Raw genomic sequence first — 15,388 nt, forward strand, 5'->3', positions numbered from 1 at the left:
TCCCCAATCATTTTTATTATTGTTTTTTTCTTATTCAAATATTTGTTCTTTTGTCTTCAATTATCAACGCGTCATTTGCGCTCAAACTCAGTTCGTGACTCACTGTCCCACTATTTAAGGTATATAATACACATTAGAGTAAGATCAAATTTTAATTTTTTTTTCCGTTAAGTGATTTAAGATATATGTATCTTTGGATTTCCACCCCTATGTATTGTACCGAAAAAAGAACTTCCTTTCAATTTTAGTTTAATAAAGAGTGGAAATTTAAATCTTCGAGCGCTTAATTTAAATATTTTCATTTTGATATTTCTACTTTTAAATATTTTTGTACTTGTACTTTAAATATTTTAGTCAACTTTTTTATTCAAAATCATAGCTACCTTTCATGTTATGAACATTTGTTTTAGTCATTGTTTGCAAATTTGAATTAGTCTATTATTACAAGTTCATTATTCATGTTATGAACTCTACTACAAAAATATATATAGAACTCTACTACAAAATATAGAGCATGAAAATTTGAGCAGGGAGCGTGCAAATCTCGAATGACGACATTTTGCCACCCTATGGACGTACGTCAAATATAAGGGACGACGTCTGGCAGTGGGAACTCTACTAAAAAAAATTCACTTTTGACATCTGCAATATTAACGATACAATCAAAGGAAGAAAAACAAACCAAAGTCAAGTGCAAAAATTATGGAACGATCCTGATTCAAGCGTGTAATTGTTAATGGAAGTTTAACGATAAACGACATCTACGACTGCAGTACATTTAGTGTAATTAAAAAAAATTAGTAATAATAATTCGAGCGTAGTTCCGCAAAGTTACATGTTGTGACAAGCTATACTCTCTTTCACATTAATTATTCTACGGCAACCCTTCACATATTCACTCCCATAAATTCATTATTATCGCATCATAAAATTCATTTTAAATTAACCCTAAATAATTTTGTTCCACTAAAATTTAATATGACACACGCTCTCATTTTAGTTCTTAGGATTTCATTAATTCTCTTTAAAACATCCCCATTGTTTACTAGATGTAAAAGGTTTTATTACGTGAAATTAAATCAGTTGGAACGTTTCTAACAGAACTCATCTATCCCTTTAATTTTTTTTACCCAATTCAAACTCTATAATAACTAGCTTAATACACATCTTTCTTAAAAGAAAACAAAGTCTCGGTGTTTTAACTACACTTATACTATGTTCGGATTAGTATTAATATTCATGAGGTTCAATCTCAAAACCAATTGACAATGAGAGGAGTAGCCACCCGTGTCTATTATAAGCCTATGCAATGTCTTTTTTCTTTTCAATGTGGGATCCTTAACATGCCCCACAAAATCGTGGTTCTTTTGGCTCGACGATCTTGGTCGGATCCCATTTTTTGGATCGGATGCTTGTTTGAACTTGTTGGGCTCTGGTACCATATTAATATTCATGAAGTTTCATCTCAAAATCAATTGGCAATGAGAGAAATAGTTCATGTCTATTATTAACTATGTAATGTCTTTTTTCTTTTCTTAACGGTTAGGTCATTACTTCTCCTTACCACACGAAACAATGTTGGAAAGATTTAAGCAAAATTAAAAGACGAAATTGAAGCTAATTTTAAAATTAAACACAAATCATCAAGATTAAATTAATAATTTTGAACTTTAATAGTATAAAACAAATGAAGATGACATAGTAGAATTGAAAACCCAACTTTCTGTTGGATCAGTTCTATCAATACAGTGACACAACTCTATCCCCCAAAACAAAATAAGAAAAGAAAAAAAAAACACAATCCTCCACCACAAAAAAATTGACAAATGGAATCCTAAGTTTGACTTTCTTTTGGGGGTCTAGGGTTTCTTAGAAACAAACCATATTATAATATTATAATTAATTGTAGGAAAGAGACTGCTACCACGGGGCAATGTGATTTTAACCTAACCCATAATTTCCACACACACCCAAAAAAAAAAAAAAAAAAAAAAAGACCCAACAACTCTTGGTTTGACCAATTGCCATCATAGGATTTCATTGGGACAACATTGTAGACTTTGAGCCCTTTCATGTCCCTTTGCTCTGTTTTCTTTTTTTCTCCCTTCTTAGGACCCTTTTCATGTCTCATTATACTCCTATAATTATTTTAAACGTGCTCCTTTATTTCTCAAATTTCATTTAATCAATACAGTTCGATTTGTCTTTTATTTCTAGTTTCGATTTTAGTTCATTTTGGTATCTTTACTTCTAATTTTTTGTTTATTTTAGTTTCTATACTTTTAATAAACGACAATTTTGTTCTCGTTATTTGCACATTTTTAACACAAATTTTATACACAATAGAATTGATTTAATACAAATTTATGACTATTTTTCAAGGAATTTAGTTAATACTGAAATGCCATGTTAAAATTTTGATTCAAATAAATGAGATGAAAATGAAAATGAAATGAGCTAAATGGTTACTTTTTAAAATTATATTGACCAAAACGAATGTTTCGAAAGTATAGAGAGTAAAATGAACAAAAATTTAAAGTATAGAAAGTATATGGACGAAAACACTGCCGAAAAAAATCACTTATTACTCTTTGTATTTAACCTGATAAATTAGTTTAACTTAAAACTTTTATTTCACATGATTGAATCATAATCTTGAAATAATTTAGTAGTTTGGATTATCGTTCCTTCACCCATCCGAACATAACTTAGTATATAAGGTACCAATTATTTTTTTTAGGTCGAATATATAATCCTTCATTAAAATTGACTCGTCGAACTAAATATAAAGATAAAAATGAAAATTTCCTCATCAATTACATATCTTATATCCAAAGCAACTGTAATTCACTTGAGCAAAAAAAAAAGAAAAAAAAACTTGAAATCAATACAAGAAATAGCTAATAGTGGATGTATTTAAACTACTACCTTAGTAGCTACTTAATATCCTAGAAATTAAAGCAAATTACATCTAAAATGGTAACATCAGCTTCAATTTCAATGGTTCTACTTTTCAGTCAAATCATTGAAACTAATGTATTTACTTGAGAGAGAAGAAAACTACAACCAAATAAAATTGATTGGTTTGATTTATTGTAACTTTTTCTTTTTTCGTAACATTTCAAAATACTCATCATTCAAATTTTTGAAATACCATATTATACAAGAAAATAAATATGGAGTCAAATCATTTTACAAGATTCAGAATTTAATTAAAGACTCAGCTACTCAACCGAATTTCAAATACTCATCGTATATACATACTATTAATCAGATATTCGATTTAATAGGTACTATTAAAGTAGTTAAAAAACTTGGAAAGAATTAACAAATCCCAAATGGATTAAATTATATAAAAAAAGATGTGGAATAAGGAATTAGGAATTAGGAATTAAGAATTAGGATCCAATCCATAGCATTAATATTCATATCAATGAAAGACTCCAACTTCCAATACCCAAATTCCAAGTTCCAAATTGTTGAGTCAAACACTAAATTTGCTACGTAAGCAAAAGGTCAAGCAAAGCGGCTTGCTACCCTCCCCTGCCTGTGACCCTCACCTCACTTTCCCACCAACAACAACAATCAAACATTAAACTAACAAAACTTCTTCTGTCCTATTTTTTTTTTTTTTTTTTAATTTTTTCCCCTTCTCTCAATTCTGTCTACCTTTCCTTCTCCACATCAAAACCAAGTTTTTTCCACACACATTTTTTTCCTCTTGTTCAAAATTTTTTATTCAATTTTGAGTTTCACAGCCACTTTTTTCCTTCTTCTTTTTCAAACTTTTCTTTGGTCTTCTGCAGGCGCTGCTGCGTGTGCTTCAAAGGCCAATTCGTTTACGTTCCAATATTCATATTAATCATCATTCTTCTCCTTCCCATGGCTTTAATCTGACAAAATTTTCCAACTTAATTATCCCGAGAAACAAAAATCATAGTAGATTATGAAGGACAGAGACACTGATCACTCATGGCGTATTCCGTTGATCATTTTCTTCACCTTGATCACAGGTAACAAAAATCGCCTCTATTCCTCAACCACTTGTGATTTTCCCAACTGGGTATCCTAATTTTCAAACAAGTTTCAGTTTTTTATTTTTTCTTTTTTTGCTGTCTGTAATAAATTCTGCGTTTTTTCCGAGATGGGTCTGGTCGGATTGAATCAGTTTCTTATTTTTTTTTAGGTACGGTTGTCGAGGGACAAGATTTACGGAGAGACAGAGAAGTTTTGTTACAGTTGAAATCTTTTCTGGAAGAACACAATCCCGTTAAACGAGGAAAATATTCGTTCTGGGATTTACAGAGCTCCCCCTGTTCTTGGTCGGGTATATCCTGCAATCAAAGAAATTCCCGAATCATCGGAATTGACCTCTCCAATGAAGACATCTCCGGCCAGATTTTCCACAATTTCTCTGCCTTGTCGGAGCTGACCCACCTCGACCTCTCCACGAACACTCTCTCCGGCCCAATTCCCGGCGACTTGAACAACTGCAGAAATCTCCGGCAGCTGAATCTTTCCCACAACATCCTCGACGACAGGTTGAATTTTTCTGGGTTGGTCAATATCGAGACTTTGGACCTGTCGGTCAACCGGATTTGGGGAGAAATAACGGTGAACTTTCCGGGAATTTGCGGGAATTTGGTGTTCTTTAATGTTTCTGGTAATAATTTTACTGGTCGGACGGATGACTGTTTCGAGGAGTGCCGGAATTTGCAGTCTGTGGATTTGAGCTCCAACGGATTTAGCGGCGGGTTGTGGTCTGGATTGGCGAGGACCCGTGTGTTTTCGGCGTCAGAGAATAAACTTTCCGGCGAGGTCTCGCCGGTGATATTTACAGGGTTTTGTAATTTGGAGGTGTTGGACCTGTCGGAGAATGAATTCGACGGCGGAGTTCCCTGGGAGGTTTCTAATTGTGGGAATTTGTCTTCTTTGAATCTATGGGGGAACAAATTTTCCGGGAAAATTCCGCCGGAAATTGGAACAATTTCGAGTCTGCAAAATTTGTATCTGGGGAAGAACAATTTTTCTCGGGAAATCCCTGAATCCCTTTTGAATTTGAGCAATTTGGTGTTTCTTGATTTGAGCAAGAACAGCTTCCGGGGAGAGATTCAAGAAATTTTTGGGAAATTTACACAGTTGAAATTTCTTGTTCTTCATGGGAATTATTACACTGGAGGGATTTATTCTTCTGGGATTCTTAAACTGCCGAGAATTGCTCGTTTGGACTTGAGTTACAACAACTTTTCAGGCCCATTGCCTGTCGAAATCTCTGAATTGAAGAGTTTAGAGTTCTTAATTCTTGCCTATAATCAGTTCCATGGAAGCATTCCTTCAGAATACGGGAATTTGCCAAATCTTCAAGCACTTGATCTCTCGTTCAACACCTTAAATGGGTCAATCCCAAGCAGTTTTGGGAACTTGACTTCACTTTTGTGGCTAATGCTGGCAAACAACTCTTTAACAGGTGAGATTCCTAAGGAGTTGGGGAATTGTTCTAGCTTGCTGTGGCTTAATCTTGCCAACAATCAGCTATCCGGCCCGATCCCGTCTGAGCTAATGAGCATCGGAAGAAATGCCACGACCACGTTCGAATCAAATCGACGAAACGAGAAGTTCATTGCCGGGTCGGGGGAGTGCTTGGCAATGAAGAGATGGATCCCGGCAAACTACCCTCCTTTCAGCTTTGTCTACACAATTCTCACAAGGAAGAGTTGTAGAAGCATTTGGGATAGGCTATTGAAAGGGTATGGACTTTTCCCATTTTGCAGCAAAGTTAGGACTTTGCAAATCTCTGGTTATGTTCAACTAAGTGGGAATCAGTTCAGTGGTGAGATACCAATTGAGATTGGGAAATTGAAGAACTTCAGTATGTTGCATTTAAGTTGTAACAACTTCAGTGGGAAACTCCCTCCAGAGTTGGGTAATCTGCCACTGGTTGTTCTAAATGTATCAGAGAACAGTTTTTCAGGCGAGATCCCGACCGAGATTGGAAATATCAGGTGTCTGCAGAATCTAGATTTATCATACAACAACTTCTCAGGCATCTTCCCTAGAAGTTTGACCAACTTGAATGAGCTTAACAAGTTCAACATCTCATACAATCCTCTTATAACAGGGGAGGTGAATCCAAGCGGACAATTTTCGACATTCGAGAAGGACTCATACCTCGGCAATCCTCTGTTGCGCCTTCCATCGTTCCTCAACACAACCCCGCCAAAGTCACCGGGGTACCCGAGAATCGGAGGAACTTCGAAAGGGAAATCAAGGCCGCTGATTGGAGTGTTGGCTTTCTTATCAATGGTCCTTGCTTTTATGGTATTTGGGATGTTTTCTCTTATAGTTTGCTTGGTGATGAGAAGCCCAGATGAATCACCAGGATACCTCCTGGAAGATATAAAGTATGTAAAAGACTTCGGTTCAAGTTCTCACAGCTCGTCTCCATGGTATTCGAATTCAGTTACGATCATTCGACTTGACAAAACAGTTTTTACGCATGCTGATATTCTAAAAGCCACTGGAAACTTTTCAGAGGACAGAGTGATTGGTAAGGGAGGATATGGAACAGTTTACAGAGGAGTGTTGCCTGATGGAAGGCAAGTGGCAGTGAAGAAGCTCCAAAGAGAAGGAATTGAAGGTGAAAGAGAGTTCCAAGCTGAAATGCATATTCTTACTGGAAATGGCTTCAATTGGCCGCATCTGAATCTCGTTCAGCTTTACGGATGGTGTCTCGACGGTTCGAATAAGATTTTGGTATACGAGTACATGGAAGGAGGGAGCCTGGAGGATCTCATACTAGACAGAGTGAGATTAAACTGGCGGCGACGGATTGATCTTGCAATCGATGTGGCACGAGCATTGGTCTTTCTGCACCATGAGTGTTTTCCTTCTGTTGTGCATCGTGATGTCAAAGCCAGCAATGTCCTGCTCGATAAAGATGGTCGGGGACGGGTGACAGATTTCGGCCTAGCTAGAATTATGGATGTAGGAGACAGCCATGTGAGTACCATGGTGGCTGGAACCATCGGTTATGTGGCACCCGAGTATGGACAGACATGGAAAGCTACAACGAAAGGCGACGTGTACAGCTTTGGAGTTTTGGCGATGGAACTTGCTACAGCAAGACGAGCACTCGACGGAGGGGAAGAGTGTCTAGTTGAATGGGCAAAAAGGGTGATGGGAGATGGAAGAAAAGGGTTGAGTAGAGCAGTGATACCAGTAGCAGTTTTGGGGTCGGGCCTCGCCGAGGGGGCCGAGGAGATGTGCGAGCTGCTGAGGATCGGGGTGAAGTGCACGAACGAAGCACCTGCGGCGAGACCGAACATGAAGGAAGTTCTAGCTATGTTGATCAACATCACAGGGTTAAGAGGGGATGAATTCAGCTGTAGCTTCTCCCCTCCATCCTTGTGATCTCAGGATTTTGATTGAAAGAAATGTGCATATGCTTAGGTTGTTACATAGTTTCATAGAGACATAAGATACTGATAGGATACCTACACACTTCAATTTGTTACCATTCATATTGTAAACAAAAACATTCATCATTCACAAAAATGTTGAAAGAAAGACAAATAATTGCTCTGTTTTTTCTTTGTTCTGTTGTTTTTTTTTTGTTCTTTTTTCTTAGTTGAATAACCACTGAGATGTGCTGCATATGGCCCAAGTTTGTTCAATAAAATATCTCATTCGGAATGAAGTGATGGATGAAACTGCCATTTGAACAACTTAGCAGCAGATTAGTTGGGAAAAAGATGGCTGAAATATATGTTTTTACCTTTGCAAAGAAAAAGGAAAAAAAGATGGATGAAAATGGGCTAATTTTCTGCTTTTGTCGGGTGAATTCAAACTTTCAAAACTTTTATTGGGCCATACAAGCCCATCAAGTAGGTGGATGCTGTGCTGTACTCAAGGCCCATTAAGAAAATGCTTACAGTTGAAATGTCAAGAGAGAGAGAGTAGTTTTTTGCATCCACGGTTAAATGTTGACTTCAATGAAAATTTTTATATCTCAATGAAAATGTCGATGCCGATATTAATATCAATAGAATATTGATGTTGATGGATATTTATGAAAAATTATAAAAATGAAAAATTCTTTAAAAGATATTTTAATTAAGTAATAAACATTTCACTTTTTTTTTAAATAAGTTACAAATTATTAATATTTCCATTATATATATATATTAGTGATGTTAGGTTGATATATATATATATATATATATATATTATATTTGGTTGAGTTTTATACGATGCAAGATAAGATTGGTGAATCAATAGGTAAATTCTGACATGACATAACTCAAAACTCTAATGTTTTTTCCCCTTACTCTTTGCCATACATAAAAAACAATATGATTCGATCTTACTTCAATAAACATAATGAGATTATTGATTAAAACTTTTGAAGTAACCCTTTTCCATAATATAACTTTTCATATAAATTTTGAGACTAGATTTATTCTCCTATGATTTTTATGTAAAGTATAAACATGTGGGACTGAAGGTTCAAACTCACGATCTTCTGATTAGAGACAGATGTTTCAACTAATTGAACTATGTTCAGATTTGCTATTATTATGTCGATAAATTTTGGTTCCTATGTGAAAGTGATTGGGAGTGAATTTTGTCGCCTAATTGAAGATTATGTTGCACTTAAATACGACATGAAGAAACCACAAGTCTTATAATGGTGAGATGTCAGAAATATCCCAAATCTTTGATAGATTTTGGTGTCAATTTTCTGATTTGCAAGAGAATTGATGCCATTTTCCCAAAATTTTATGCTTCATTTCATAGACCCAAGTGACTGAGTACAACTCTCAGCTGCCGTGTGTCTCATTGACAATGGTTGATAAGTCATGCAATTTAATTGGGATTTTTTTAATGAAAATTAAATTTATTTTTGAGTAACTATTAACTAATTTTAAAAAATAGGCCATGCGTGAAAATGCACTAAAAAAACATTTTAAAAAAAATTTAAAACAGTTATACAAGCATCTTTTTTATAATTGAATTTTTGTTCTAAAAAATACAAAATTACTAAAAATCAACATCCAAACGACACTTAATTTACTTTCTTTAGCACGATTTATGAACCTTATCCCCATTTATATTCAAGTTTTGTACCATAGCTTTATTACAACTATTTTTTATTAAATAAAATAGGTAATAAAAATTAGTAGAGATCTATCATCGTAATATCCTCAGTTCAACCCATTCCAAAATATTATTAAAGATATCATAACAAAGGGCAGTTCAAATAACTTAATTTTATTGGTTGGGGAGAATTTAAATAATTAGAGGGTTAAAAGAGCCTTTTTTTTTTTAATTAAATGACAATATCATTTTATTTTTCCATTAAAGTCCTAGTGGCAAATATGTACATCATTACCGCATTGAATCTTATTGGAGATGTGACTAAAAATAAAAAGAAAATTTTATTCTAAAGTTGAAAAATGAAACAGAAAAAACAAAAAGATTACTTATTATGGAAAGGCATAATGTGGGCAATTTTTCTTTTTTCTTTTTCCTCTTATCTTCATCGGTTTCTTTAATCATTAGAGTCCTTTTTTCTCTTAATTTCAAATTTAGTGTTTACCATCTACATTCTTCATAATAAAATATTTTCATATTAAATAAGACACGACCCTCAAATTTAATTTTGAGAAGAACTCTTCGAATCTATATTAAGATCACAAATAATTTTAAAATTTAAAAAGAAAGTTGTGGCCTAGTAAGATCAAGATGTGAAAATTTGCAGAAGATAAAAGGAAAATAAGATGATAATAAGACTAATAATCAAAGAAAAATATAAGCAATTTTTTTTTTGGATACACAATATGTGGGATGAGGGTTCGAAGAGATAGGTGCCGTAACCACTTGCTATGCTTGATTTGACATAAATATAAGTAAATTAGTCAAGATATACCCTTTTTATTTATTTCTACCCCTTTTATTAATAGCAAATAACTATTTATGAACATTGTCTTTCCCTAAATGGATATGGTCTAAGCTACGCTAGAGAGAGAGATTAGGAAAATTAATCAAAGAGTGATTAAAGGGCAAAAAAATTATGAATTTATGAATTTATTATTTTATGAAATAACCCCACAGCACTAGAAAGCAATAATTGGTTATCCATTTACATACACATTATTTGTGAAACATTTCCTCAACTCCCATTTTCTGCATTACAATCAGCAACATTTAACTCTATTCTCGATAACTATGCTTTTTTTTTTAATTTATATTTTCAGATAGCAAATTTTGAAGTTGGGAAATAAAAATTATTGAATTAATTTTTTAGTTCAAAGAAAATAAAAACTAGACTCTTACTAACCCCTCCCGAGGCCAAAATTCTACGGTACATCTAATTGATGTACGCACCATCTTTCAATTCTAAAAATTAGGGGTAAATTAAAAGAAAACTACAGACATTTTTATTATAGAATTACGATAAATTAAGAGGGAGCAATTGTCTGTGTCTCCTCCTCGTTGAAAATGCGACGAAAGCCCCACATATCTAGATAAGGAGAAGATCTTAGGTATCAAGTTAGAGACAACATCCATACCTGAGGCATTTTGGGTGGTGCCAAAAGCAAAGTGCTTATACTTTAAATGGAGAATATCATATACTATGTGAGACTTTGTTTGCACCTTTTACGAACCCAACAAAGTAGTATTATAGCCTATCGGTAGAATCCTTCGGATGCTTAACAAAGTGGCACGCCTTAGAAGATGTAGTCACAAGGTAATCTATGGTTGAACTATTAGATAGCCAAAATGCTTCGATGAGAAGGAGTTGCGCTTAGTTAAAAGGTGATGTACTCAATATCATATAATATGGAGGAATGGTTCCATGTCCTTAATAATTGGAATCATACCTACACCATTTACTTAGCCCATGTGGGTAAAATCCTCTTGGTGCCAAGCAAAGTGGTGAGCCTTGAAAAATTCGTGGTTGAATAATTTCTAACCGGTAAAATGCTCCAGTGAAGAAGGAAGTGACGCCTGGTTAAAGATGACATGCTCATTACAAGACACAGAGGGATAATTATTGAGGGACTCGATAGTCCTTTGTCCGAGTGAATAATTGTTGGAAAAACGATGAAAGTCTCACATTGTCTAGATAACAAGAAGAACTTATATATATAAGTGAAGGACAAAATCTCCATAAATATGAAACATTTTAGGTGATACCAAAAGCAAAAGTTATGGGGATTTATGTTCAAAGTAGACAATATCATTATAGCGGTGGTCTGAATTCCTATACTCCTTTCTTACCTATGCCCTGCCTCAAGGTAAAAAGAGTCTGATTCCAGTATTGATCCAGCCAAATTGTGAGCAACTTTATTTCTACATTACAAGTCAAAGGTCATTCTATATCTTTTCTCTCCTTCCACATTTTTTCTAATCTCGTCCAATGAATTACCTTTATGAGTGTAACAATGACAATTAAATATTAGTTTGCATATATAAATATCTGTAAAAGCAGATAAAAATTGATCAGAAATGAGAAAAAAACTATCTGCAAAATTAAAAGCTTACTTTATATTTTTTACTAATAGTTAACGGTATTTTGTGTCGTAACCTAGCTTTTAGAATTCTAACTGAAATTTTGGCTGCAGAGAAATAAGTGGGAAAAAGGAACAAAATGAGCAAAGCGCAGCGCATGGCTGGCTGGGGAGATAGAGGATGATGAAATGGAAGAAAAAGTGGTGTTTTGGGTGATGCAAAAGTGAGAGAGAAAATATATTCTGAATTTGTCTGCTCTCGTCGTTTTCTCGCAAACTTCAAGATTTGTCATCAAATTTCGCACACTTCCATCGCAATTTCCGGGATTTGTATAGCGTTTACGTTCTACAGTTTCTCTATCCACTCCCCACATATCACTTCTCTCCTTTCTTCATATTTTTTTAACAGGATCGCTGTTCAACTTCTAATTTCTACTCCAACTTCTAAAAATAAATTAGATGTTTTAATCGATAAGCTATACATGTATTAACATTTATTTATGAAATTGAGAAAGATGATTTTCCTTTTTAATTAATTATGTGGGTAGATAATTGCATCATAGACTTTAAGAGATGTCGGATGGTAGTAATAGTCTAACCACGGACCTTAAATTTCAAATTCAAAATCTAAAGATATTGAAAATATACTGTTTTCAAAATTCGAAAACAGTTCCGATTGCACAACAAAGAGGCTTCGAAGTGGACGAAAGAAAAGATGGAAACATTCTATCCCACACTTCACATGCCCAAAATGACTATTTTTGCTTTTTATCAAACACCTCAAGTGCACCTCCCACTATCAAGTATGTATCATCATCAATTCATCATAAAGTAAAAAACCCCCCTCTCTCTCTCTCTCTCGATCGATCGACGTCTATAAATGAAAGCAGAGATCACAACAAAACCAGAGAAAAAGAGATCAGGGAGAGAGAAATGGAACCTGAGAAACCAGCCAAAGACGTGTCGCTCCAAGAGCTCAGAGACATGGTTGCAGAGTTCGCCCGAGTGCGAGGATGGGAGCAATACCACAGCCCTAGAAACCTGCTCCTGGCACTTGTAATTATTTAAATGAATTAATCAATGAACAACGCAACTGGATCCGTGGAATAATAATTTGGATTGAAACAAAATTGGTGTGTTGGTTGCAGGTGGGAGAGGTGGGGGAGCTGTCGGAGATATTCCAGTGGAAGGGGGAGGTGGAGAGGGGGCTGCCCAACTGGAGCGCGGTGGAGAGAGAGCATTTGGAAGAAGAGGTGTCGGATGTGTTGCTTTATTTGGTGCGTCTCGCCGATGTCTGCGGCCTCGATCTCCCCCACGCCGCCCTCTCCAAGATCGTCAAAAATGCCAACAAGTACCCAGTCGCCGCCTTCCCCCGCGCGCTCCCATGACTTTCGCGCGCCCTCCATCTCTTCTTTTCTACTCGCTCTTTGATACTTCAACTGACCTGTCAGTTTGATTAGAATTCCTATGGGCTATGGCTATGGCTATGGCTATGGCTTGTTCTAATGTTTCTAAATTTGGTCAATTTCTATGTTCGTTCGTCCTTATTACCTTTGGGATTATTTCATTTTGACGATCATTCCTCCTCTTCACAAAACTTCACGTTAGATTATTTGTCGACGTTCCCGAAATTTTATTATTAAGAAATTTAAGTTTTTAAAAAACTAATTATGTTTCTTGTTTTTCAGTCATACGAAACATATCTTCAAAGGAAAAAAACTTGGGAAGAACCATTAAACATTTGACGACTAAGAAAGATAAATGTAAAAATAAAAAAAAAATTAGAAAAATAATGACTTGTCAAATATTTAATAGTGTTAAGAAGGAAGTCTTTTCCATCTTCAAAATTGTATAGAAATTTTGAAAACAATCAAAATATGTTTTCTGTTGGTTCTTTTCGTTTCTAATTTGTTACAAAAACATAAATCTAAATATTATTGGATCAACCTTGAATTCATGGATGTTGGATCATACAATTCTATTTTTCTTTATTCTTATTCTTCATCTTCCAAAAAATTTTCATTAGGTGGGCCATATATATGTTTTAGTTCAACAACACATAACAATCTGCATTCAAATTTAATACGGAAAAAGAAGAAAAAATATATAGAGAAAATTTATTTTATATTCTCATGAACTAAAAAACAAAAAGAAAAAAGAGTTTTTGTAGTTATTTTATTATTAAGTATCTAACCAAATAGATGATATGGCAATGAACATGTGTATTGAGACGACCTACTAGGAGATAGATATTGCTGGGTGAAATAATAAGTAATGAAAAATAGACGTTTTTAAAGTCATTTTACTTTATTATAAAAATCGAAGCTTTGATTCCTTGTCCGGCCCAAATTTATTCAACTAACATAAGATTTAATTTCTTTTTAGAGAAAATATTTACACTCTTTATAACTATTTCTTTGTTTCTCATATATCGTTTTCCAAAATATTCACAAATAATAACAATTATTATAATATATCACTCTAGTTTTCTTCATTATAAGATTATATTTTGCCATAAAAGATATGTATAGATTGTTGTATCTACGGATTTCACTCATTACAATTGTAAAGATCCTTCATTCAATAATAATAAAAGAAAAAGCATTGAGCATTACATGAAGTTGAAGTCATCGGTTGGGGCTTCCTCGATTATTTTGATATGTAATGTAATAATGGGTCCCCAGTTACAAACAACTTTAATTTCCAAGTAGTACTTGGAGTTTGTGGATTTAATTGAGCACTTTTGTCTGCTAGCTACCTACTTGTCAATTTTCTAATTTGTCTTTGCAACTTATGCATATCCTTTTCTATATTCTCCAAAGTTATCATTTTTGTCATCATTTGCCATGGAATAATTCTCCAAATGTATGTAAACTACGGATTTTCCATGATTGATGAGTAGAAAACAGCATTTATATACAATACAAAACAATAAAGCTTTAATATACTATATTTTAATTCATATAATTTCAGTTTTTTTTTCATTTTAGTCCTTATAACCTTAAAACGTCTCTTTTTAGCCCTGTACTTTTATCTTTTATCTATTTTAATCTATTTATTTTTAAAACGTTTATTTTGATATATATATAGTATACTCAATGAATCGCTTGAAATATAGTCATAGCTTTGTATTAGAGAGTTTCCTTGTATATAAAATTTGTATTAATTTTTCTTTTTTTAAATAAATAATAAAATGCTCACTTTTCAAAACTATAACAACCAAAATGATAAATTTTAAAGTACATAGATAAAAAATAAACAAACAAAAGTATATAGATAACAATAGGATTTAAACCTACCAATAACTAGATTATCAAAATATTGATAAAAATTGAACGGAGTGAAGAATTCGTCGATAGTTCAAAATCTCTTAATTCACCCCAACCCAATTGTATTGTGAAAAATAAATAAATAAATGTGCGTAGATACATATAAGATTATATTTAATACATGCCTTAACCTATTAAGTCAAGTTCATGCTGCCCTATAAAATTATAGACTTAATAGTTGCGTATTATGTAAAAAAAAAAAGTTGTGTAATTTTTATAATATCAATTTGTACATAAAATATTAGTAAAATTAATGATATTTACGTATTTTTAATATCAAGTGACTCATGTTACAGGGACGTTTTCTTGTAATATTGTATTTTATACTTATCCTATGGTATATTTCAATTCAATAGTCTTCTAATTTTTTGAGACATTATTCGTTAGATATTCATATTCGAGATGAAATATATGTTATTTTTCCTAACTAAATAATAATAATAACAACAATACGTTTGTTTATATATAAAAAATTGAACTTTTCCTTAAAATTATAGTTAATAAATGTATTTAGTCATACTTTACTTTTATTTATAATTTCCTGTT

General features: G+C 33.5%; 2 protein-coding genes and 1 long non-coding RNA gene across 3 annotated transcripts; 2 read left to right on the forward strand and 1 right to left on the reverse strand.

The window, feature by feature from the left end:
- Positions 1 to 3,633: 3,633 nt before the first annotated feature.
- Positions 3,634 to 7,585, forward strand: LOC111006825 (Leucine-rich repeat protein kinase family protein). Its single transcript, XM_022278906.2, has 2 exons — positions 3,634 to 4,013; positions 4,187 to 7,585. Exons 1-2 carry the CDS (start codon positions 3,947 to 3,949, stop codon positions 7,408 to 7,410), a joined length of 3,291 nt encoding a protein of 1,096 aa, XP_022134598.2. The 5' UTR covers positions 3,634 to 3,946; the 3' UTR covers positions 7,411 to 7,585.
- Positions 7,586 to 11,050: 3,465 nt separating this feature from the next.
- On the reverse strand, positions 11,051 to 12,897 carry LOC148210549 (uncharacterized). Its single transcript, XR_015791657.1, has 2 exons — positions 12,454 to 12,897; positions 11,051 to 11,431 (listed from the first exon to the last, which is right to left on the reverse strand). It is a non-coding gene; the product is annotated as an uncharacterized LOC148210549 (long non-coding RNA).
- Positions 12,437 to 13,063, forward strand: LOC111006893 (uncharacterized). The gene is made up of 2 exons (XM_022278992.2): positions 12,437 to 12,569; positions 12,662 to 13,063. Exons 1-2 carry the CDS (start codon positions 12,447 to 12,449, stop codon positions 12,899 to 12,901), a joined length of 363 nt encoding a protein of 120 aa, XP_022134684.2. The 5' UTR covers positions 12,437 to 12,446; the 3' UTR covers positions 12,902 to 13,063.
- The last annotated feature ends 2,325 nt before the right edge of the window (positions 13,064 to 15,388 follow it).

Source organism: Momordica charantia (assembly GCF_013281855.1).
Source record: "Momordica charantia cultivar OHB3-1 chromosome 6 unlocalized genomic scaffold, Mcharantia_2.0 BLBB01000006.1, whole genome shotgun sequence".
In the NCBI taxonomy this organism is placed as follows: domain Eukaryota; kingdom Viridiplantae; phylum Streptophyta; class Magnoliopsida; order Cucurbitales; family Cucurbitaceae; genus Momordica; species Momordica charantia.

Bases quoted from the DNA above. Each gene is read 5' to 3' on its own strand.
- LOC111006825 (XM_022278906.2), top strand. From the start codon at position 3,947: ATGAAGGACAGAGACACTGATCACTCATGGCGTATTCCGTTGATCATT. The intron at 4,014-4,186 runs GTAACAAAAATC...ATTTTTTTTTAG, and splicing joins TTTCTTCACCTTGATCACAG to GTACGGTTGTCGAGGGACAA.
- LOC111006893 (XM_022278992.2), top strand. From the start codon at position 12,447: ATGGAACCTGAGAAACCAGCCAAAGACGTGTCGCTCCAAGAGCTCAGA. The intron at 12,570-12,661 runs GTAATTATTTAA...TGTTGGTTGCAG, and splicing joins GAAACCTGCTCCTGGCACTT to GTGGGAGAGGTGGGGGAGCT.